The sequence below is a fragment of the Notamacropus eugenii genome, chromosome 5 (assembly GCF_028372415.1).
Source record: "Notamacropus eugenii isolate mMacEug1 chromosome 5, mMacEug1.pri_v2, whole genome shotgun sequence".
NCBI lineage: Eukaryota > Metazoa > Chordata > Mammalia > Diprotodontia > Macropodidae > Notamacropus > Notamacropus eugenii.
Genome location: NC_092876.1, coordinates 280,140,191 through 280,165,188, shown reverse-complemented (window position 1 = coordinate 280,165,188; position 24,998 = coordinate 280,140,191). Strand labels below are relative to the sequence as shown.

At 47.7% G+C, this 24,998-nt stretch overlaps 1 protein-coding gene across 20 annotated transcripts in view; it reads left to right on the top strand.

Moving 5' to 3' along the window:
- PHLDB1 (pleckstrin homology like domain family B member 1) overlaps positions 1-24,891 on the top strand; it is a 65,840-nt gene extending 40,949 nt beyond the window's left edge. For 9 of the 20 annotated variants that reach the window (XM_072613037.1, XM_072613049.1, XM_072613036.1 and 6 more), the window contains 14 exons: positions 4,500-4,610; positions 4,750-4,839; positions 6,056-6,199; positions 8,636-8,773; positions 11,152-11,292; positions 11,496-11,598; positions 12,152-12,196; positions 12,967-13,261; positions 13,389-13,479; positions 14,400-14,546; positions 17,059-17,175; positions 18,093-18,195; positions 21,831-21,916; positions 23,286-24,891. In XM_072613037.1, the coding sequence (XP_072469138.1) occupies positions 4,500-4,610; positions 4,750-4,839; positions 6,056-6,199; positions 8,636-8,773; positions 11,152-11,292; positions 11,496-11,598; positions 12,152-12,196; positions 12,967-13,261; positions 13,389-13,479; positions 14,400-14,546; positions 17,059-17,175; positions 18,093-18,195; positions 21,831-21,916; positions 23,286-23,426 (1,752 nt within the window). In that variant the 3' untranslated portion in view covers positions 23,427-24,891. The remainder of the gene's footprint in view (positions 1-4,499; positions 4,611-4,749; positions 4,840-6,055; positions 6,200-8,635; positions 8,774-11,151; positions 11,293-11,495; positions 11,599-12,151; positions 12,197-12,966; positions 13,262-13,388; positions 13,480-14,399; positions 14,547-17,058; positions 17,176-18,092; positions 18,196-21,830; positions 21,917-23,285) is intronic. The other 11 variants (XM_072613044.1, XM_072613050.1, XM_072613038.1 and 8 more) reach the window with 6 other exon arrangements.
- The last annotated feature ends 107 nt before the right edge of the window (positions 24,892-24,998 follow it).

The following is a 24,998-nucleotide window of genomic DNA, read 5'->3' as shown; positions in this document are numbered from 1 at the left end:
CTTTTCCATCTGGCCAGTTCTGCTTTTTGGGGCATTCTTCTCTTCATTGGCTTTTTGGATCTCTTTTGTCATTTGGGTTAATCTGTTTTTTACAGTGTTATTTTCTTCAGCATTTTTTTGGGTCTGCTTTAACAAGCAGTTGACTTGTTTTTCATGATTTTCTTGCATCACTCTGATTTCTCTTCCCAATTTTTACTCTGCTTCTCTTACTTGATTTTCAAAATCCTTTTTGAGCTCTTCCATGGCCTGAGACCAATTCATATTTTTCTTGGAGGCTTTGGATGGAGGAGCTTTGATTTTGTTTTCTTCTGTTTGCATGCTTTGGTCTTCCTTGTCACCAAAGTAAGATTCTATAGTCTGATTCTTTTTTCCAGGTTTTGCTCATTTCCTCAGCTATTTACTTGACTTTTGAACTTTTTGTCAAGGTAGTTCTCTGCTTCCAGTGGGGATGGGGAGTGTACTGTCAGCTGCTTGATTCCCCCACAATCTGTGGGTAGAGCTCCAGAAACAGTGGTGCAGCTGCCCTTGCTGCTGTTGTGACTGCTGCAGGTTCCTCTGCCCCCTCCCCCCTCAGCTGCCACTCCACTCTCCTGCACTGGTCCCACAGGCTTTTCCCACTGACCTTCCAATTTATCCTCAGCATTTTGGGATCATGAAGTCTGGAAACCATCACAGTTGGTGCTGCTCAGGTCCTCTCTGTGCACTTGCAGCCTGCACTGGACTGCACTCTGCTGCCAGTGTGGCATGATAGACATTTCCCAATGACCTTCCAGGCTGTCTTGGGCTAGAGATTTGCTTCACTCCATCATTCTGTGGTTTCTGCAGCCCCAGAGTTTGTTTAGAGCCATTTTTTACAGATATTTGGCTGGGCTTGGCAGGAGCACTCTAGAAAGTCCAGGCTGTTACTCTGCCATTTTGGCTCTGCCACCAACAGTCTCTGTTCTTGAAGAGCTCATGGTCTATTGATCAGATCTGACCTTTATGAATATCAATTTGGCAGCTGTCCGGAAGCTGGATTGGGGAGAGGAGAGATTGAAGGCAGCACAAACAATTACTGTTATAGTCCAGAGGTGATGAGAGGCTTCATGAACCAGGATGCTGGTCACAGGAGTTGGGAAAGGGACAGATTCAAGAGATGCTGAGGGTGGGGGTAGAATTGACAGTTGGCCACTGATTGGATATATGAGTTGAGGCAAAGTGAAAAGTGAAAGATCACTCTGAGGGAGTGACCCTGGTTTACTACAACCATGAGATGGTGTCCCTGATCGAAACAGTGAAGTTTAGAGGAGGGATTGGTTTAGGGAGAAAGATAATGAGATTGACTTTAGACATCCTTGTTCTTTGCCCTTCGTTCTTGAAGAGGACCATGACCTAAGGGAAGCGATGCCATAACATGAAAGTGAATTGGATTTAAGTGAGGGAGAGCTGTGCAAAGTCACCAGCCTCACTTTCTCCTCTGTAGCCATCTGAGTCCAGTAGCAAGATATATATCAGGATGACTGGAGAGGGCCCCTGATTTTAAACATATTAACATATTAAATAACAGTAAACATATTAAGTTATCATGGAACATCTTATGTAAAGTGCTTTATAAATCTTGAAGTCTTATGTAAGTGGTTAGTTTTTTATTGTTATTTTATTATATTTTATTTTATTGTTATTATTATGTCCAGGAACGTGTGGTGATGTGCACCGAGCTGAAGAGAGAGTTTGGGGCTGGGTAGTTAGATTTGGGAGTCCTCTGCCTTGGGATATAGTTAAACCCATGGGAGCTGATAAGCTCATCAAGCAAGACGATAGGGAGATGACAGAAAGGCCCAGGACAGGGTCTTGGGGATATAGCCACACATAGGAGCTGGGACATGGATAACAATCCTGTACAAGAGACCGAGAAGGAGTGGTCAGACATGAATGAAGAAAACCTTGAAGGAACAATGTCACCAAAATCCAGGAAAGAGAAGGTATCTGCCATGGAGAAGTCAACAAGGACAAAGTCTAAGAAAAGGTCATGGAATGACCTTAGAAAAATCAGTTTCATTTGAGTGACATCAGAAACCAGATTCCAACAAGTTGAAAGTGGAGCAGGAGCTCAGCCAGTGGAGATGATGAGGTAGATTTTTTTATTTTAAAAGGAAGGAGAGAAAGGATGACAATTTGAGGAAATCGTAGAATCAAATGAAGTTTTTCCTTGTTTTCAAAGGATGGTGGAGATCTGGGAGTATTTGTAGGCAGCAGGGAAGGAGACAGTGGACAAGGAGAGGTTGAAAATTAGGGAGAAAGGGGGTGAACAAAGGGACAGAATCTTAGGAGGATATAGTGGTACTTGTCCAAAAGGGAAAAGGGAGTAGGAGGAAGGACTCATACAAGATAACATTATATTTGTTCCAATCATCTCCCAAGAGAAATAATTCAGCTTAAATCCCAGTTCACTTCTAAAGTTGGCAAAAGATATCCCCTCTTCCTGACAGGCTGTAAGGACTGAAGGTGTCAAAGCTTCCCCTGCTGTTGCTTCCCCACATTGCCCTTCATCTGCCATTTTATGTCTTGGCCTCCTCCTTTACAGCCTTTTGCTCCTCTCCCAGACTACTCCTGTGTTCAATTGCCTTTTGCCTTAACCTCTGCTTAGAATGCCCCATTAGCCTGAAATGAGGTGGAAAACTTTCAACCTCGAGGCCACATGTGGCCCTCTAGGTCCTCAAGTGTGGCCCTTTGACTGGATCCAAACTTCATAGAACAGATCCCCTTAATAAAAAGGATTTATTCTGTAAAACCAGCACTCAGTTAAAAGGCTGCACCCAAGGATCTAGAAGGCTACATGTGGCCTCGAGGCCACAGGTTTCCCAACACTGGCCTAAAACAACTGTCCTTCATTCTTTTGCCAAACCTACTTCCTTGCTGCTTTTTTTTTTTTTTTTAGGATGAAGCTTAAGAGCACCCATTTCAAGAACTCCTCACCCCATCTAAATTCACTCAGTCTATTCTTTACCCTGCCAGCATCCGCATACTTTCCCCTCATACTCTGGCCATTGTTGTAATGATGCAATTGGGTAGGTTTTCTATTATAGACTAGAAACTTCCTGAGGTCAGAGGCCATAACTAATCCTCACTTAGTGTAGGAAACAACTAGTATAGAACTATGAGCCTTGGGGGTCTGTTGTGCCTTGTTCTGCAAGCATTGAATCTTCCTATAGCACAGACCTGACCCTGTCATTCTTACTCAAGAATCCTTAGGTTCTTCTCACTGCCTCTGGGATGAAATATGAACCCTTACCAGTGTGCTTCCTCCAATGATTATGATGGTATAAATTTGTTGTTCAGTCATTTAAGTCATGTCCAACTTCATGATCCCATTTGGAGTTTTCTTGGCAAAGATACTAGAGTAGTTTGCCATTTCCTTCTCCAACTCAATTTACAGATGAAGAAACTGAGGCAAATAGGTCTAAGTGACTTGCCCAAGGTCACACAGCTAGTGAGAGTAAGACGTAGGATTTGAATTCAAGAAAATGAGTCTTTCTGACCCTAGGCCTAGCACTCTATCCACTGGAATCAATGAGGAAAAGCAGATTTAAGGCTCTACATAGATCCCAGAAGAAAAGCTATACCATTCATGTACATCTTGAGGGCTCCAACCAAAGGACTTCCAGGATCTGTGGACTACTTGTTTGCCACACGGGTTCTAATCTTGAGCCCACTTTCTCTTGGCTTCTGTAGTTCCTGATGGGATAGTATATCCCAGACCTTTGGTGCGGTTCTGTACCAATTATTCTGCTATAGTAAATACCCATTTCTAAAAGGTGGTTAAGCCTGTGTCATTTCTGTTGGCTCCTCAGCTGGACATTCCGAGCTCTTCACAGTCTGACTCCAGCTTTCTTTCTAAACTTATTTAAACAGCTGCTTTCTGTCCTACACTTTCTACTCTGCTAACCAGGCTGCTCGCAGAACTCAGGATCCCATCCGTGACCTTCATGGCTTTCTACAGACTGTTTCCCATGCCTGGCATGCTCTCCTACTCCCTTCCATCTCTTAAAATCCTTAGCTCAAGTACTTCTGTCCTTTTTGATTGACTTAATTATTGGTGCTGTCCTCCTTAAATTAGCTTACATTTACTTGTCTGGGCAGCTAGGTGGTGTAGTGTTCAAATCTGGTCTCTGACACTAGCTGTGTGACCCTGGGAAGTCACTTAACCCTGTCTGCCTCAGTTTCCTCATCTGTACAATGAGCTGGAGAAGGAAATGGCAAACCCCTGGTATCTTTGCCAAGGAAACTCCAAATGGGGTCACAGAATCAGACACGACTGAAGCAGTTCAATAAGATTCTGTTCCTTAGTAGAACATATGCTTTTTGAAAGCAGGGACTCTTACTTTTATCTCTGTGTTCCTCATCACCTCAAACATAGTAGGTGCTTTACAGATGCTTATTGATTAGCATTCAACATCCATCATGTCCAGTGTACTGTTGTTCTGGGTTCTGACCAGCTGTTCTCCTGTCCCCTTCCCTAGGAGCGCCTGGCAGTGCTGGAAAACCAGGCGACTCAGATCCGGGCCCAGGCAGTCCAGGAATCAGAGCGACTGGCGCGAGAGAAGAACTCTTCCCTGCAGCTGCTGCAGAAGGTACCGTGCGGCCAGGGATGGAGAAGGAAGAGGCTATGGGGAGAGGAGTTAGGAGGTGAGGGGAATGGGTTGGGATAAACAGGAAGGAGCCTTATCGAGATATCTCTCCCTATTCTATCCTGGCTCCCCCGGACTCTAGGAGAAGGAGAAATTGGCTGCACTGGAGAGACGATACCATTCACTCACAGGGGGGAGGCCTTTCCCTAAGACAACGTCAGCACTCAAAGAGGTAACTGAATTCTGGGGCTGGAGAGGGTGTGGGAGGCTGCAAAGCCCAAGGGATCACCCTGAGGACTGTACTCATACTTTCACCTCCAATGTGTAAATGTGGATTGGAGCGTGACTGTGTTTGTGTCTGGGAGAGTGGGGTGGGTGGTGAAGGCATTCAGCTTGACTCTATATTAAACCAGATGTTTGGGAGGAGGGAATTCAGGATTGGGGCTCCCAGCTGCTGCCTTTCAGTTGTACTTCTTATCTGGGGGAGCCCACTGGTCCTGGCTGCCCCAGTGGGTGACGTTGTTGAGGAAGCTTACAGCTCTCAAATCTCAAGGTGTTGAGGAATTGAAGATGAGATTTTTTTCCTCAAGGAGCAGCTAAGAGTCTTGGGGCATGGGGTGGCTGGGGGTGAAGTGTCACAAAACTGGCTGCCCAGGTACTGCAGGAAATTTAGTCACTTTTCCTTGAACATTGGACTTAAGGTCTTGTTTTTATTTATTTGTATTTTTAAAGCTCTTATTAATATCTTTTGTTTTTGCATCATTGACATTTCTTTACGTATGAACTATCTCCCATAACAAACAATTAAAAGAAGGGGAAAATTCAACAACACTAACAAACATACATAAAAAGTCTGACATTATATATGTAGTGTTCATCATCCAGCGACTCCCCTTCTGTATAGCAGGGGGAGGTAAGGACAGGTTTTAAAATCTCAGTCCAGGCTGACATCTCCCAAGTAGGCATTGGGGCCTTAAAAAACAATTATAAACATTTGTGTTTCTGTGGTATTTTAAGGTTTGCAAAGGTCCCATGCACCCTACAGGGGTAGGGAGTTCAAGTCTTATCTCCTTTTTAGTGATGAGAAAACTGGGGCTTAGAAAGCTTGGCCAGATTTGCCCTGGCTCATACAACTAGTCTGCTTAAAATTCCCATGGGTCTTCTAAATCTAAGTTTTCTTTCTGCTCTGACTGCTTCAGGGCCCCTGGCAGGAAGTGTGGGGTTACGTCCATGTGCCAGGAATGGGACCAACCGCTAGTACTGGTCTAGCCCTGGGATTCGCATACATCTAGCTCTCTATCTTCTCTCTACCTGTCTCCTCCCTTCACACTGTTATAGCCCCTAGCTTCTTCCTTCCCCACAGACAGTGTGCATTGGGCCTGGGGTTGGTGACTGTACTGAGATTAAGAATGAGAGAATCCCCTACTCACCACAACCCCTCTCTGTAGGATGAACTGCATATCTCTGAGTCCTCAGAGTTGGGACTGGAGACTGAGGCTCTGGGCTCCTTGCCCAGGCCCTCCCTGCCCGGGGCCACTGCTGGCCCCCTAACCCCACCCGCCTCCACCCAGCTCTGCCCCAAGATGCAAGAGGTAATCACTGCTAACTGCATGCCCGCTGCCTGTGTCTGCTTGGCCCCCATTGCTGCAGCTCAGCTTGCAGAAAGAATAAACACAGTGGTGTTGGTGGCAAACACAGGATGATGGCTTTGGCTCCAGAATCTGGAACTCTGTGTGTGTGTGTGTGTGTGTGTGTGTGTGTGTGTGTGTGTTTCTTTCCTAACATAATGTGTCTGGCTGATGTGTGCCAAATTTTGTTTGCTTATATTTTGTATTTCATTTGTCTCCTATCTTAAAGCAAAAAAAAAAAAAATTCTCCCATGTTTTCCTCTTCTCTTGTGATTTTTGCTATGTGGCATGGCCCTGCTTGGAGATGGCTGGTCTGTCACTATTCAGGGCACCAAGCATGTAGGTACTGTGCCATCTTTTCTGCCAGAATCTTTTGCTGATCCCTGCTTGGACCCTCTTATCTTTTTGATGGTTATTCTTACTTTTCGTGCCTCCTTTCCTGCATCTTCTCTAGGATAGATGGGGGTCCAAGATGGCACTCGGTGGTGGTTTTGCTAATTTGCTAAGGCTGCATGCGTGTGTTCCTGACGTTGTGGGTACCCACTATTTTTCAGGCATGTGAACCTTTGAGACCTTGAAAATGGGCTCTGGTTTATAGTGGGCGTTAAGTGGCATGCTTATAGGCATTAACCTGGGTCAAGTCCAATGCCCAGTCTGGAGGGCTGTGGTTTCCATAGCCAGAAGAGTTAGAAGTCAAGTTGGCAAAGCTCAGTGACATGAGGACTGGATATTTTTGGCCATAAAATCTGGATGTTGCCAGGCTACAGAGACAGAAGCAGCTTTTAGGAAGGTGTCAGGGTTCCCATCCCATGGTGGATCTTGTGGGGAAAAACTAAGCAGTTTTCTGTCCTATGGATTTGGTTTTGCCTGCCTGGCATGGACTGTTGGTCCTTTGACTTGGCTTGGAGTGATGGGTGTCTGGTGTCAGGGCAGCATGCTGCTAATTTCTTCTCCTTCCTCCTCCTTGTTCTTGCCATGTGGTCTAGGAATATGTGAGTCTAGCAGATGTTCTCCAGTTCTGTGCCCGCTTGGACCCCAGTGCTTCTGCTCCTTCCCCCCACGCTCTCATTCTTTCCCTGCCTGCCAATGAGGTACCCACCACTGAATATGCCCACTGATGTTCGTTGTGTGCCTAGTGGACCCCCTGTTCTAGGCCTTACTGGATCTCACGCCCAAGGAGACATCAGCAGTGATTAAAGAAACTACTTCCCCAAAGGGGCATGACCCTGTGCCCCAAAGTGGAGGGGCATGGGTGGCTTGGCATGGGATTGGCATGGGAGTGGGTTGGAAATAGCTATTTTCTTTTTTTCTCAGGGCATCTCAATGCCTGTTCAGCAATTTATAATAAGGAAGGTCCTAGACCTCCTACTGACACTGTGAGAACACCAAGGGGCATAGGAATTCCCAGCTCTCTGGGTGCCCTGGACGCCATAGGAGTTCCCAGCTGGCCAGCAAACTCCTCATGCTTGGTCCTTCATCATCTTTCCTCTCCCTTACCAACCTGCTAGGGGGCTTCTCTTGGGCATTGCCTTTCTGCTAACTTCTCGCTTTCCCTCCATGCCTTGTGCCCCCAAGTATGTGACGCTTGAGCAACTAAAGGAAATGTGGGGTAGTGGCCAAACGGGCACTGTGCCCACGTCCCCAGCCCCCACACTCGGCCCTCCCCTCCCAGGCTCTGCCTCCCGAGCTGCACCACCAGTCACCTGCCTTCCTACCATGCTGCCATCCTCCTCCTCCTCTTCTACTTCTTCCTCCGTCTTGCCTGAGGTTTGTGGTTCCTGTATTGTCGCTTTTCCCCATCTCCTCCCCTCCCCATACAATCATCCATGGGTGTGTCTGTGTGTGTGTGTGTGCCAGTGATGCAGTGTGGCTCTTGGGGCTGCCCACGTCAGAAGCTCTGGTCCTGCCTACCCTGGCTTGCAGGCCTACTGGGGTTAGCTGGCAGTGGCCAGAGCATGTGGGGTCTGACTGGTGGGTGTCACCTTTGGTATAAGGGTATTTCTGTGGCAATGAAGGTTCTGTTCCCAAGGCCGCTGCTTCTCTTTGCTGTCTCTTCACTGTGATGGCTTTCTCACTGTGTTTCTTTTTATATTCCTTCACTTCCCACCCTTCTCTTTCTTCACTTTCATCTTTCTATTTCTTTCTCCCTAATCCCCCACCCTTCTCCCTTCCCTGTCTTTCCTGTCCATTTCCTTCCCCTTCTTTCTTCTCCTTTCCCCCTTTTCTGCTCCCCTTCCCTTCTTTTCTTCTCATTTTTCTTGCTTTTCCTTCTCTATCTCCCCCCTCCTTCTCCCTGTTTTCTTCCTTCCTTGTCCTCTTTCTCCTCCTCTTCCCTCCTTCTACCTCCCTCTCTTTTTCTTTCTCTTCTCCCTTCTTCCTCTCTTTCCCCTTTTTCTCCAGATGGAGAAGCTGTTACTTCCTGCCCTAGACTTAGAGCAGTGGTACCAGGAGCTCATGGCAGGGTTTGGGGCTGGCCCATCTGCCTCCCCCAGCTCTTCCCCTCCACCTCTGCCCGCCAAAGCTTCCCGACAGCTACAGGTAACACCTCCCCTCCCCCCCCAGTTCAGCCCTGACCCCAGCTTTGTTCCTTTCTGCTCTCTTTATTCCTGGTGAGCTCTCACCTAGGACTAAATTGAGCATGCTTGGCTGAGAAGAATGGAGGAGGGGCATGGGAATGGAGCTCCAGGGACCATGAGGTTCTTCCTCTGGGGAGCGGGTTGCCCAGAAGTCAATAGCCAGAATGAAATGGCTCCAAGGAGTGAAAGATCCCAAAGGAAATGTTGAATTGGCATCTCCTCTGTAGGATTGGAACCAGGGTGTGAAGGAGGGTGTAGATCAGTTAGTCAGGTATTTATTGGTCATTTGCTGTATCCCCAGCACCATGCTATCTATGGGAGGCAGATTTCACTCTGGCACTTCTCTCTGAGCCCTAAACTCCAAATACTAGATGATTTCCACTTAAATTTATGGTTGGGGTTGGGGTTGGGAGAATTTGCCTATCCAGTTTATCTCTGAGCATGAGGTTATGTCCTCTAGGACTACTGTTTTCCTGGATCAAATTGGCCACATCTTATTATCCTATGATGTCCAAGGGAGGGGCAGTACACATGAGATCAACCTACTCAATTATTAAATTATCAATTATCAGATTAATCAATAAATTTATAAATTTGTTGAGCTCTTCTATGTGCCTGGCACTGTGTGATACGTGCCAGAACTGAAAAAGATAAATCCAAACAGTCCCTACCCTCAAGGAGCTTACATTCAAATCAGGGAGACAACAGGTATACATAGAGAAGATAGAGATATCTATTAAACATAAAATGGGCTGGAGTCCTTGGAAATAAAAGTGGAGAAGTAAGTCTTGCTGAAAACCATAGAGTGCATAGCCTTGGGCAAAGCAGACGATCACTACAAGATTTCTGTAATTTGAGGAGCATTGAAATCCCCAGTGCTCCCACCCCACCAGCCTTCTACCAATCACTTCAGTGGTCCCTGACATGCCATCACTGAAGAGTCATTCCTTTGGGTTCAAGAGGTCAAGGAGGTCAAGGAGGATGAAGACTGAGTTTAAATGGCCATAAGATTTTGCCTCTGAGTTCATCAATTGGGAAGAGCAGTTTTAGTAGAGTGAGAGGATAGATGAGGGAATGTGGTAATGGGAGATGACTCTAGCATTTGGATAGTAAAAAGGAGAAAAATAGGATGGTAACTTGGGTGATAACAAGACCAGGTGATGATTTATGAAGGATGGTGATGACCTGGGTATTTTGGAGGCAATAGGAAGGAGATGGTGAAGGAAAGATTGAAAACTGTGGGGATAGTGGATGATCGAGGGCAAAATCCTAGAGAAAATAGGGTGGGGATGAGATTGTGGGTTGGAGAGAAGGGCCATCCTAGAGCCTGGAGCGAGAAGCTGAGGACAGGGGAGGATGTAAGGGAGATTGGAGGTGTGGAGTAGGAGGAGTGAGGGAGCTCTTGGTAGACGGCATTAGTTTTCTGATTGAAAGCTGAAGTTATCTGCTGACAGGTGGGGGTGGGGTCGCTTTGGGGACTTGAGAAAGAAGGTTTGGAACAAGTACCATGGATTGTTTCATCCCTACGAGTTATAAAACAGAAACAGAATTTATGATGTAAGGTGATTTAAGGGGACATTGCATCTAGCTCAGGGGTGGGGACCCTGCAGCCTTAAGGCCACATATGGCCTTCTAAATCCTTAATTGCAATCCTAGGATTGTTCTGTAAAATTTGGATTTAGTCAAAAGTCTGAACTTAAGGGTTCAGAAGGCCACAGGTGACTTTAAGGCTGCAGGTTCCCCACCCCTGGTCTAGCTCATAGCTAAATAGGAACCACTGCTGTAATATCTCCCACAAGTGGGCATCCAGCCTCTGCTAAAGATATTGAATGACCTCCAGGAACTCACTACCTCCCACTACACTCATTCCCCTCATGGAGATCTCTAAGAGGTCTGAACTTATCTCTTCAGCTTCCACTCTATCACTCCTAATTCTGCCATACGGAGACAAGAAGAAAACAGTCTCATTCCTCTTGGAACTTTGTGAGCCATCAATAACTTGGCATGAACTAGTTCATCATATCTTTTTCAAGATCCTAGTCAGAGTAGGTCTGGATAGGATTCAGGACTAAACGTGGGGGCCGTATTGGGAGATACTGCTCAGAGAAGGTGGGCCTGAGTGGGGTGGTGGGGGCTAACTTTGGGCCCTCTGAGGGGAGTACAGGAGTGCTATCAAAGAGGTCAAACTTCATCTATTTGGTAGCTTTGTTAGGAACTGGCCCACCCTGGCTCCATTGACTGGTACCAGCCCATCTGGGGTCAAGATCAACTTGTATGCTGGTGGTTGGTTTAAGTGGGAGGCTCTAGTTGTGCTGAATGAGCTCTGTTTCTCTTTCCCAGGTTTACCGTTCCAAGATGGAGAATGAGGCTGGCAGCCCCCTGCCTCGTACCCGCAGTGGGCCCATCCCTTCCTCCTCTGGGTCTTCATCCTCTTCCTCTCAGCTCAGTGTTGCTACCCTGGGCCGAAGCCCTTCCCCTAAGGTCTGGGACTGGCGGGTAGTAGGAGATTGGTGAGGGAAGGTCAAAGGAGGGAGAGACCTTAGAGAGGATGCCCATGTGTACTTGTACATGTTTGTACTCACATTGAGGATGGGGTGGGCAGAATCCAAATCATTAGAAAACTTCCCTGGGAACGGGTTCCAGTCCCCCTGCCAGGACGCTGATGTACTTCGCTTTGCCCACAGAGTGCCCTCCTTACCCAGAATGGCACAGGGAGCCTGCCCCGTAATCTGGCAGCCACACTGCAGGACATTGAGACTAAGAGGCAGCTGGCCTTGCAGCAGAAGGGTGAGTGCTGCCCGGCTTCATCCTCACACCCCCAGGGCACTCACCTTACTCCTTCAGTAGGATACTTTCATTTGAATTAAGACCCTAGTCAACAACAGGGGAGATTTAGGATATGTATGTGTAAGTATATATACATGTATATGTATGTGTGTATACATGTATATATGGACTTCCTGATAAAAACGGGGGAAGATTGTGGGCCAATGGGAACATTGCTTTGCACATAGTAGGTATAACTAAACTGAACTGACCAGGGATATAGCTTTTTCTCTAGAAGCTTCAGTAAGTAAGAGAGACCCCCGTGAGCCTAACTAACATAGTTAGTTAGGTACAACAGTTTGGAGAGCCCTCAGGGATGGTGTCCTGGACTCTACTTTGGGGACCCAGGAATCCCTGTTTTCTATGTGCCCTCCCTTTCTCGTCTCCCACGTCCCACGTTTTGGAGTCTATGAATGTTTTGAAAGCCCACGTCTGTGCCTTTCTCTCTTCTCATCCCCTCTGTGTCTCCTCCTTTCTGCCACCCCCATCCTCTGTCCGGCTGCCCCCGTGCCAGGCCAGTCACTTCCTGCAGAGCCCCTGCCTCTCGACGACACAGCAGGTAGAGCGGTGGGCACCATGGGCATTGCTTCTGGCCCGGCGATTCCTCCCTTCCCCCATGGCAGCTGCATGACAGCAGGTCTTCCTCCCTGTCGAGGCTCCATGCCAAGGCCCTTGGCTCCTAGGGCTGATGGCTCTCATGCTAAGCTGTTTTGGGCATTTAGGATCCATAGAGGGTAGAGGAAGTAGCTTTTACCCTAAATATTTGTGGGGCATTGTACCCTCTCCTCAAGTCTGGCCCCTGTGTCTGTCCCCTGTCAATTACCCCTTTCCTTCCTCTTCCACCTTGGCTGCTGCTGCATCTCCTGGGTAGGACCTGAGCAAGGCCTGCCTGGCAAAGCCAGGAGCCTGCCTGTGACTGGCATTGCTTTTCCCACCCCCTCCCCCCAAGGGGGTCTGATGCATGTGCTGTACCCAGCCTCCTTTGCTCCTGGCTGCAAGATGGAAGAGGCTGGCCAACTGTTGACCACTGGGAGGGTCCATGGGTTGGACATTGATCAATGTGGAGGCAAGATGTGAACAGGAGATTGGGGGAGTAGTGTAATCCTGAGCTGATTGTGGCTGGGGGAGCTGGAGACACTGAGCTACTGGGTGTCTGGAGCAATTTGAGGGAGGGAACTTTAGGGGGACCTGGCAGGGCCAGCTGCTGCCAGTGTTGAGCTCTGTCCCCAGGAGACCTTCTCCACTGATCCCACCACATTTGTCCAGGGAGCTGCCAGTATGTGCTCATCTGGGCACTGTGCCCACCATGACATCCTCTCCTCCGTGCAGGGCAGCAGGTGATTGAGGAGCAAAGGCGACGGCTGGCTGAACTCAAGCAGAAAGCAGCAGTGGAGGCCCAGTGCCAGTGGGAGGCCTTGCACGGTGCGGCCCTCTACCCCTCAGCCTCCTCAGGCTACCCCCCTCTCATGCACCATTCCATCTTGCATCACCTGCCGGCCAGTCGGGATCGGGCAGAGGAGGGGGAGCATGCCTATGACACATTGAGCTTGGAGAGTTCAGACAGCATGGAAACCAGCATCTCCACAGGGGGCAACTCAGCCTGCTCCCCCGACAACATGTCCAGGTAAGGCCTACCATGGGCACTGCTCCACCCCCAGTACCTGCTGTGTCTGCTCATTAGCTCATGAGGATGGCCTAGGCCCCTGAGCCACTCCCTTGGTGTGCCTACCTCTCCTTTCTCCCACCCTCAGTGCCAGTGGAATGGACATGGGGAAGATTGAGGAGATGGAGAAGATGCTGAAGGAAGCCCATGCCGAGAAGAGTCGACTCATAGAATCCAGGGTGAGCCTGGTGGGCAACGTAGACTGGATTGGGAGTAAATGGGCAAGAGAATCGAATAATCGCTGGTCCTGGAGTCAGGGAATCCTGAGTTCAAACCCTGCCTCAGATGCTTACTATCTGTGTGACCCTCGGCCAGTTACTTAACCCTACTTTGTCTCAGTTTCCTCATCTGTGAAATGGGCATAATAAGAGCATCTACCTGCCTACCTCCCAGGGTCATTGTGAGGAACAGGTGAGATAACATTTGTGAAGCACTTATATGCCTGACACAGTAGGCACTTAATAAAGGCTTGTTACTTTCCTTTCCTCCTTCCTGAACTCAGGGGCAGGTGTACTGGGAAAGGATGTGCCCCCCCTTCACAATCTTGTCCCTCTGAGGGAAGGGTCCAAGAGAGATAGGAGGATGAGGAAACCTTAGTAGTGGTGGGACCAGGCTCAGTCTCTCTGTGTGTCGGCCTGGACCGAGAGGGAGCTGTGGGTCTCCAGAGGAAGCACCCCCAACCCTGGGGGGAGGTGTGGCCTTACTTTTCCCCCCACTCCTAAGGTCTGCATTCTGAGGCCATCTTAGTGATGACTCTGGTCACATTAACATTTTGCAAAATATTTTTCTCATGAGTCTTAGCAGGCACAAGTGGCATTATCCCTATTTTATAGATGAGAAAACTGAAGTTTAAGAGATGAAGTGATTTGCACAGGCTTACAGAACAAATGACTCTTGGTGCCAGGACTTGAGTGTGGTCTTCTGTAATGACGTAGCCTAAAAGTATATACTATGCAGGAGGGCATAGAAGTTGCGAAGGATACTTACATTGATTTGTCAGGAAGGGTGCGATACCCCCCACCTAAGCCACCCGAGAGACAGGTGACTCTGGGTGACTCTGGGACCTCACCCTCCTTCCTTCTCCTCACCGAGGTCACAGGAACGGGAGATGGAACTTCGGCGACAGGCACTAGAGGAAGAGCGCAGGAGACGTGAGCAGGTGGAAAGACGGCTCCAGAGTGAGAGTGCCCGAAGGCAGCAGCTGGTGGAGAAGGAGGTCAAGATGCGAGAAAAGCACTTCTCCCAGGTGTGTGGGCCGTGTGGACGGGAATTTCCCCAGAGAGGTAGGACCTGGGACGTCTCAGTAGTGAACCAGAGAGGAATCCCACACTTATATATACATGTGTGCATGCATGTACATGCATGTGCACACACAGGTAACCACACATTAAATGTATGGTGTGTGCATGCACGTGTATGCGTGCGTGTATGTATTGTGAGTATGTATATATACACACAGTTACACAATGCACACGTGTGTACTTATAATTAGATGTACATCCATAACTCTGTGGAAGGGATAAGAACTGAATCTGTGATTTAATAGGTAGAGTAACTCCTGGAGAGGGAAACTTCTTTGACCCCTCTGTCAGTGGTACCTTTTCTACACCTTCTGATCTTGGAGAGTTTCCTACAGGGCTGAGAAGTCAAGTGCTTTGTTTAGGTCATACAGCCCTTACGTCAGAAGTAAACTCAAACCCAGTTCTTCCTGCATTCCAGGTCGCTTCTCTAGCCCCTGTTCTTTGCTGTCTTTTCATACTCATATGTATCAGACCCTATGATGTACTTTTCTTTAGGAGAAATTGCCCATCAATCTTTCTACATCTCACAAGTGGTATTCTGTGTCCCTTGGGGGACTAAGGGAGGCCTTGAGTTGTTTCCTCCACCCCTCCTGAGAGGGAATGTCTGCCAAAGTCAGGCTGGAGATAGGAGTCCCAGGGCACCCTTTACTATGGAATGAGGCTTTAAAACTCAGCTGCAGTAGAGCTAGAGGACTGTGTTCAGTTCTGGATGCCATATTCTAGAAGTTGGAGCCCATCCAGAACCATGTCCTGTGAGAATCTGCTGAAGAAACTGGGGGTAGGGGCAGCTGGGTGGTGCGGTAGACAGAGCACCAGTCCTGGAGTCAGGAGGACCTGAATTCAAATCCAGCCTCAGACACTTACTAACTGTGTGACCCTGGGCAAGTCACTTAACTCTTATTGCCTCCAAAAAAAGGAAGGAAAGAAGGAAGGAAGGAAGGAAGAAACTGGAGGAAGAGAGGACTAAGGGGATGTGTGATAGCTACCCTTTTCCACTTATTTGAAAACTGTCATATGGAAAAGGGATTCAGTTTGTTTGGTGTGACTTCAGAGGGGAGAACAAGGAGCAAGAGGGGTGTGGTGGATAGAGAGATGGCCCTAGAGGCAGAAGATCTGTGTTCAAGTTCTGCCTGTCACCTACAGTGGCAAATCACTTAATTCTTTAGTGTTCTAGGCAAGGCTCTAAGTCTATAAGTTGCAGAGAAAATACTGATCTTCATTGATGAGGGAACATTTATGAACTCATAGGTGAAGTCATTAATAAATAGAGAAAAAAAGAACCTCATAACAATTGAGAATTATTTGGGAAATGATTTCCCTGTTGCTGGAGGTATCAGATGGAGTATATAGGTCATCACCTTTCAGAGAGGGCATAGTGAAGAGTCATCAGTGGCACAGGAGATTGAATCAGATAACCCCTAAATTTTCTTCCAGTTTTGAAATTCTTCCTTTGATTATCTTGAGGACTTTGGCCTAGTTAACTTTTCCTTGTTAAACCATCCAGTTTGAAGAGTAACCAGAAAATCCTGTTTGTTTTAGAACATAATGTTGAAAGTCTTTCTGAAATGAAATTCTGAAATTTGCTTTTCCTGCCTTAGTAAGCAGAGTGTGCCAAATGGAGGGTCTTTGCAGGGCTCAAAGGCCCCTGTTCTCAATGGCAGTGATGACTGTGCTGTAGCTGTTCACCCTGTAGGAGATAATGATGAATCACTGCTGACTTCAGGGCAAATTCTAGGAATTGCTGCTTTCCATAAAATGGAAGACCCTGGTCTCAGATAATTTGTTGTTATCATTTGCATGTCTCCTAAGAGGAGACTGTTAAAAAAAGAAAAAGAAAAAGAAAAATCCAACCAAGGATATGAATCTTAGAATGTTAGTGCTGGAGAGGACCTTGTAAATTATCTAGCCCATGACATTTATTGCACAGATGAGGAAACAGAAGTTAAGTGGTTATCTGTATTCTAGTAATCAAGGTTTTTCTGCTCTACTTATAGTGAAGAACATCTTAGACTAGATAAGTACAGTAATCACAGTAGAAAAACTATGGGTTTCTGTATTCAGCCTATTGTTCCAAAGTAGTTTATAACTCTCCTCTCCTTTATCCTTCCCTTTAGCTATAGGCATGAGGGAAGGAGGAAAGAAAGGGTAAAGGTGGTTGTCTCATCACAAGTGGAGAAGTGGAGGCCCAGAGAGGGTCAGTAGTTTTTCCAAGGTCACCCAGCAAGGGTCAAGGTCAAGGATGTAGCCAAGACAAAAATCCAAATAACCTTAATTCTCAACTGAAAAGCTTGTGAAGAACAGAATAGTGCTGTTTGAGCTGTTTGGGCAAGGACCATGGAGGCAGCTTGAGATTTTGGGCCTAGGAAGGAAGGGGAGGTTCCCCAAGATAAATACAACAAAGAGGGAGAAGATGTCCTTAAGGTCCATTCTCCTTTGCCCTCTTCTCCCATCCCACAGGCACGGCCCCTAACCCGATACCTACCTATCCGGAAGGAGGATTTTGACCTGAAGACGCACATTGAATCATCAGGCCATGGTGTGGACACCTGCTTACATGTTGTGCTGAGCAGCAAGGTATGTGTGTACATGAGAGCTGGGGATAAGGTTGGTGAGGGCAGGGAGACTCTTACCCCTGTAGTCTCAGACACAGCTAGGAATCTTAAGAACAATCATTTCCCCTCCCTTATCTCAAATCCTCAGAGGTTTCTGGCCAAGCACCCTTGTGGGGTCAGGGACAGTGTTGAGGGCATGTGTAAGGCGTGGGAATGCAAAGGGAAAAACCACCTAGAGTTGCTCTGATTTGAGTTGGCAGGTATTCAGTGTTTCTGGGGGACTTTAGAGGCACATGACATAAGGCAAGCTGTGTCATCCAGAGGACGTTAAATGGTTATTGTTCAGTTATATCCAACTCTTCATGACCCTATTTGGGGTTTTCTTGGCAGAGATACTAGAGTGGTTTGCCATTTCCTTCCCCAGCTCATCTTACAGATGAAGAAACTGAGACAAACAGGGTTAAGCGATTTGCCCAGGGTCACACAGCTAGTAAGTGTCTGAAGCCAGATTTAAACTCTGGTCTTCCTGACTCTGGGCTTGGCCCTCTGTCCACTGAGCCACCTAGCTGCCCTTGGTGTCAAAGGATATGCATTCAAATCCTGATTGCTATTTCTACCTTAAGTGAGTCACTTAATTTCTGTGGGCCTCAGTTTTCTTGACTGTAAAAAGAAAGGGTTGAACTGGGTGTGCTCTAACCTCACAGTCCTCTCCCCAAAGATCTTACCCCATAAGGAAAGGAGTGTGAGGATAAGGTTATGGTGTTCATCACCTAAATGCTCATGTAGCCTGTTGGGGTTCCACCATTCTGATGCCTTCCCCTCCCTCCAGCCCTGCTCCTGCTCTACCTTTAAAAGAGGCCAAGGAATGGGGGTGGGAGGGGAGAGGGAAGGTGGTATCTGCTGGTTTGAGATCTTCTCCTTATCTTGGTTTCTTACTAGGTCTGCCGGGGCTATCTGGTTAAGATGGGTGGCAAGATAAAGTCATGGAAGAAGCGTTGGTTTGTCTTTGACCGGCTCAAGCGCACCCTTTCCTACTACGCTGGTAAGTTATGCCCCTCTGCAGGCTCATGTCCACAGCAGCTCCTCCTCCAATTCCACCTCCAGTGGTCTGGGCAGATCCCTGGGAAGTTGGACCTTAGAGCTCAGCCACTCCCGACTCCGCCATGCCCCTTGTGGCCCTGGAGAGATGCAAGGAGGGCAATTTCCTTGGTATGCCCTACTGCTCTGTCAGACTGGAAATTAGGTTATTATTATTAATAGTAGTAGTAATAATCATTAATATTTATATAGTACCTACTATGTGCCAAGTATTGTGCCACATGCTTTATAAATATTACCTCGTGATCCTTGCCACAACCCTAGGAGGTAAGATGCTGTTATTATCCTGGGGCAAACTGGCCTTAAATGACTAGCTGATGATCACACAGCTAAGTCAGTTTCTGAGGCCGGATTTATACCCAGATGCTTCTGGCTCAAGGCCCAACGCTTTGTCCATTGCACCACCCAGCTGCCCAGGTTGAACTGGGTTGGAATTCTACCTCAGATGTTGGCTAGCTATGTGACTCTGTTCTAGTCAGTTTACCTCACTGAGCCTCAGTCTTGTGATTTGTAAAATGGGGATAATAATACACACAATCTACCAACCTCAATAGGATTGTTGTGGGGGGAAAAAAGGATTTGTCAATCTCCAGATAGTAAGCATGACATAATGGATAGAGAGCCAGCCTTGGAATCAAGGTGAAGCCAGATTAAAATCCTGCTTCTGACATATGTCAGCTCTGTGATTTGGGCAAAGCACCTGACCTTTTTATTAATTCTCTAAGTTGTAGACCAAGAGCAGATCTACCTTGTAGATGTGAGGACACCATGAAATCACAGGTCTGTTCTCCAGAAAATATCAGGTCCTATTCATTTCTAAGAAGGGTAAAACACTCCTGGGTACCGTAACGCCCAGAGGATGCAGTGTTCAAACCTTGCTTAAGGTCCACAAATATATTGCTCAGGGTCTGGTTCTACTCCCTTTGAACCTCCTGACCTTCCCCAAGGGCTCCAAGTACATTGACACCCAGACTGTTATTTTACCTGGCAAATTTTCTCTTGAGAAGGTGACATCAGCCAAATGCATCAGCAAGTCACAAAACTCTTTAAAAAGTGATATTTGGCTGTTTCTCAGTCATCTGCTTCATCTGTATGGTGGATTATCTGCATATTAGATTTACTAACCCCAAGATTGGGTCCCTGTCACTTCTCTCCCCCTGAAGTCTGGGTAGGGATCATTTCAATGAGCGTTCATGCTCCCTCCATCCTTCTTCCCTCCCACTCCCAACCCCCACTCAGAGCATGTTGGTGCAGGGGACAAGAACAGACATTTTTGTAGCTTTAATACTGACAAAATTCTTTATTGACTAGAACTCCATGTATCTAAGCAATTTGTTCATGGTCCCTCATCTGAGCTGAGATTTGAACCTAGTCTCTCCTAACTCCAAGTCCAGGGTTCTTTCCACAATGCCTTTGCAATAGTCACTGAGAAATTGTTATATACACACGTATCTCAATACAGAAGCACCTCATTTATCTGGTAGTACTGGTGATGGAGGTGTTCTACATAACCATGTTTCCCAGTAACGGAACTTGTTTCCTTAAATACATTTTCATTGCTATCTTTTCATTTACATCCACTACATTGCCCAGTGTATCCCCCTCCTCCCAGATCCATCCCTGTAACAAAGAATAAAAAAGAGAAAAAAGACAATTCAGCAAAACTTATCAAAACATCAAAAAAAGTACGAAGCTATTGGCCGCGTTCCACCAGCCCTACAAGGAACGGCCAGAGATCCCTTCTCCTGTCTCTTTGGGGCCAAAGCTGGTCATCATTTCACCACATTCAGCTTCAAGTGTCCCATTGCTGTGGAGGTAGCTAAACTTTTGCTCCCATAAACTTGTGTTGATATGGTAACCATTAGCTATTCACTTCTAAGAAGCATCATGTTTCCTTCCCTTGGCCATTGGGCAGACTGAAGTCCAGGCCATCTGCCCTCAATTTCCACTTTCTTTGTAAAATGAAGAGGTTGAACCAAATGATCTTTCCAGGCTCCTCCCAGCTTTAAAACTGATTTTGACTACACAAAGGTTTTTTTTCTCCAGTTTTTAACATTTTTACTTAAAGTTTGGAGTTCCAAATTCTCTCTCTCCCTCCCCTCCCCGCTCCCTGAGATGGTAAGCATTTTTTTTAACCTATTTTTGGACTTCTGAGTGTGTTACTGGCGTTCTGACCTTCAGATAAATGACAAATTACTCCTTCCCCTCTGCTTTTCCCTCCTTCCCTGTTTAATTAAAAAATTAAATGAAAATATTAAAAATTAATTAAATTTTCAAAGCCAGAACATTATAAATTACCCTAGTGGGTGCAGTAGAAAGAGCCTGCAATCTGAGTTCTACATGTTCACCGTAGTTCCACTGCTTATTTCCAGTGTGACTGTAGGTAAGTTCATTGAACTTCTCTCGTCTTCAATTTCCCCATCTGTAAAATAGTGAATGATACTAGCTAATATCTAATTTAACAAAACACTTTGCATAAATTATCTCATTTTGATCCTCACAACTGCACTATAAGGTCGATGCATTTCACATTTCACAGATGAGGCAGACTGAAGCTAAGAGTGGTTCAAGTGATTTACACAGTTGACAAATTTGTGAAGCGAGGTTCAAGCCCAGGTATCCTAAGAAGCACTCCTGGTGTAGCACTCTATCTCCTCTGCCAACTAAGTGCCTTCTTACGTTACCTACTTCACAGGTTTATTGAGGAAAGCATTTAATGATATGACACAGGAAGATACTCTAGTATTAATGAAGGTAACCTGGCACAGCATTTGACCTCAGCTTCTCATGGGTGCCACACATCTCTTTGCTCCCCATCTTGCCTTCCCCCTTGCCCATCTCTCTAGGAGAGGGAGCTGAAGCAGCAGGCAATAGTTAGCCCGGAGATGACAAGACTTTGTTGGTGGCAGATAACCACTTTTTTCGTATGCTTTTTAAGAGGCTTCTGGTATTGGTTGGCTGCTAGAATAGTAATAATAGTTAACATTTATATAGAGTTTCCAGCGTGCCAGGCATTGTGCTAAGTGCTTTATGATTATTATCTCAGTTGATCCTCACAGTCCTACCTGGGGCAGGGGGAGGGTAGGTGCTATTATTATCTCCATCTTACAGATGAGGAAACTGAGTCAGGGAGAGGTCAAGTGACTTGCTGAGGGTTACACAGCTAATAAGTATCTTTAGGTGGGGCACTCTATCCACTGCACCACCTGGCTGTCACTGTGGTCTCTTCTGCCTCTGAAATTCTGTGACTTCCTCTATCCGGCATGGTGTTGTCTTCATGCTTGGCTCTGAGGATGTAGATAATTTATTTCTAAAGACTGAAATTTTGCATCTCAATCCTGGGAGAGACAGCTCTGCGAAGGCAGGGGATAGGGGAAAGGGGAGATAGGAATGGGACCCAGAGGATAGGCAAGGATTGTCCTCCCCATTTCACAGATGGAAAATTGAGGCCCATGGAGATTGCTTCAAGGCAGGCCAGGAAATCAATGGGAGCCCTGGGACTCCCACCTCCCTGCACCTTCCAGGTCTTCCTTGTCATGTGGGCCAGTACTCTTCAGCTGCTGTCTCTTCTCTACACAGACAAACATGAAACTAAGCTCAAGGGTGTCATCTATTTCCAGGCCATTGAGGAAGTATACTATGACCACCTTCGAAGCGCTGCCAAGGTGAGGGCAGGGGAGAAGGGAGGCCCTCTGAGAGCACCAGCTGGGGGGAGACTGAGGCCACTGAGGTGGGAGGATGCGGCAGTATGAGGTGCTGGGCATGGCTCAGGAGGGGATCAGAAATTCCAAGCTCTGACTTCTTACGTCGCTCCTGTCGACTTCTCTTCCTTTCTTTCCCTCACACCTCCCCCTTCCCCAGAAGAGATTTTTCAACTTCAGCCTGGTGACTGAGGTACCCTTGCCTTCCAGCCCAAAGTCCTTTAACCAATGCTGTCTCTGCCTTCATCCTGACTGGGGCCCCGCTCTCCCTCCCAGAGCCCTGCTCCCTCAGCCTTGCAGTGGGTGTCAGAGACAGAGGGGCAAGGGCAAGGTCAGCAAGGTGATGGTGCTGCCTAGGTAGACAGATGAGGGGCGAGGGTATTCTCCTAGAATGCTGTGCCCATAATGCTTCATCTTGCTTAGTCTGTGAATGACAGCTGTCTGTCTCTCACCCTGCTTGGGTGTGTAGTTGGGGGATCGGAGGAAGGGGAGTGAATATAGGCAATACCTTGAGAGGGTGGGCCAGAAGCCAAAAGCTTGGGAAAGAAGGCAAATTGATTTGACCAGCCCTCTAGCCTCTTTGGATAGAGATCTGCAAGTAGAGAGGGCAGGGCCATGTCTGAAATTTGGAGCCAATCAGCCTCCTGACTCAGAAGCACTCACCTAAACCTAACCCTAATTCCCATGCTAACCCCGCCAAGCTCCCAGCTCTAACCACAGCCTCTTGACTGCCTTAGTGTGTCTAACCTTCAGTCTGCATTGTTTCTGAGTGAAGGGCCTGTGCTATGGGTGGACAGGGTTACTTGGTGCTGACCTATCTCTCTAGTGGTCCCTCCTTCCTCTGCTCACCTTTTCCTAGGGAAATGAGTAGCTTTCTCTAAAACTGCTCAGTCTCTGATTCTCAAAGCTTTCTCCTTTGTGGGAGAGGGCTGGAGGGAAAATTGCTAGATCTGCCCTGTTGCAGATGGCACAAAATAAGCTCTCAGGATGGTCGAGACAGAGATCAGGAAGGGAGAATTGAAAGGGGCACTAAGCTTGACCCTGGGTCTGGCGTCTGTCCCCAGTGGGACTTTCTGAACAGACAGGCTGCCAGGTGGGGTGGGGCAAGTGCCAGTCTTTGATTTCACCCATCTGTCCATGCCTATCTGGATGCCAGCAAGACCCAGCCCTCAAACTCAAGTGCCTTTACAAAAGAAGGATGATCAGGTCTAGGGTGGGGGGCTGACAGGCAGCCAGGCAGCCAGTCAGTCAGTCAGTCACATACTCTTGCCACAGGGCAAGAGCTTATGCCTAGTCTCAGACTCAACTGGCCTGTCTTCCTTTTCCTCTACAGAGTCCCAATCCGGCCCTAACCTTCTGTGTCAAGACACATGACCGGCTGTACTATATGGTGGCACCTTCCCCAGAGGCTATGCGCATCTGGATGGACGTCATTGTCACCGGGGCTGAGGGATACACCCAGTTCATGAATTGACCAGGAGGTGGTGGGGCCACCCCTTGTGTTCCTCTCCTCAGGGGAGGAGTCACACCCAGCCATCTGCCCCTCCCCTGCCCCACTCCCACCGCTCCTGGGGGCTGTCAGCCTCATTGTTCCTATAGGAACATCTTTCCTGAGGCTCAGAACTTACTCTACCAGGATATTTCCTAGAAATCCCCTGGGAGGGGAGAGCCTGATTTTGATGGTTTTTATAAGACACTTTGTTAACATCCAAGAAGCTTCTCCCTCCTTCGAGATGCCAGGCTCTGGGCTTCCTGGGAGCTGGCCAGAAGGGGAAGCAAGGATGTGGGTGTGTGTCCTCCTTGGGTCTCAGCACCTGGCATAGCCCTCTGATGCCCTCCAAGGATGTGGTCAGGGCTGAGGGCCATGGAAACGTGCCTGTGCTAACTGGCATCTGGATCTGAGGAGGCTCTCAGCTCAGCTTGGGATAAGGCCCCTAGGTTTCTCTGGCCTCTTTTCTCTTTTGGAAAGGACATGCTTAAGGTACCAGAATCTGCCAAAGATCCCCTCTTCATCTCAGCCCTCTTTCCAGGGGCCCTGAGGGCTGAGCACAGGCCACATCCTGGAAGAGGTAAAAGGGGGGGAGCTCTAGTTCCCAAGACCCCTTGATCTCTCTCCTCCTTCCCCTTCCCCCTGTTTATTTTATATGATTTTGCTCGTGACAGAGGAAGTGGTACCATTACTGTGGTCACAGCCCAATCTCCAGCAATCTAGAGCCATGGTCATGCCATAGTGGTGTCCCCCTACCCCATCCCCATCATTGCTCTATCTTCATCCCCCTGTGGCTCTAGGCACCTCTCGTGGGCTCTGCCCCTGAGTCTTCCCAAGGCTACTTGCTCAAGATTTCTTTACCCTAAGGCCCTTGAACATATTACATTGGAGAGAGGGGACCTGACCACCCACCCCTTCCTCCCCACCCCATTCTCTTACCACCAGGCCCCAATGCACTAGCCCTACCTGGCCCTAGGTCTGGGCCCCTTCCCCCTCCACGCGTGCCTTGACTGGAGCCAGAGGTTGCCAGGGTCTGGGGATACAGAGCCCCAGAAAGGAGCCATGGTTCTGGGTGGGTGGTAGAGCATGTCCCGAGTCATATCCTTGGCCTAGGAAGGGTTTCCTTAGACTGTTTTCCAGGGAGGAGAAGAGCCCACCCCCACTTCCTGGAAGAGACTAGAACTAGCAAGGTAGAAAGAACCAACGAGGGGGAGGAAGTGTGCCCCTTGCCACCCTCAGCCTCGGGGAAGACCAGGCTCCCAGCCATGCTGGTTCCAGCCCTTTAGGCCTTAACACTAATCCTTCTTCTGTCCAGGCCTCTTTCCCTTCCTGCCTTTATTCCCCGTTTGCCTGAGGCCTGAGTTGTCTGGGTCAAGGCTGGGGTTGATTGGTTTTTTTTCCAGTATTTGTAAGCAATTCAGCAAAAACAATAAAGCATTTGAAATAATCAGCTGAAGGGCTTGATTTGGGGAGAGGGGAGAACTGTGACTATGGAGGCCATCCGTGTGGAGTACATTATGGCCCTGACGTGACTCAGTTTACCATCCCGTGCCTTGG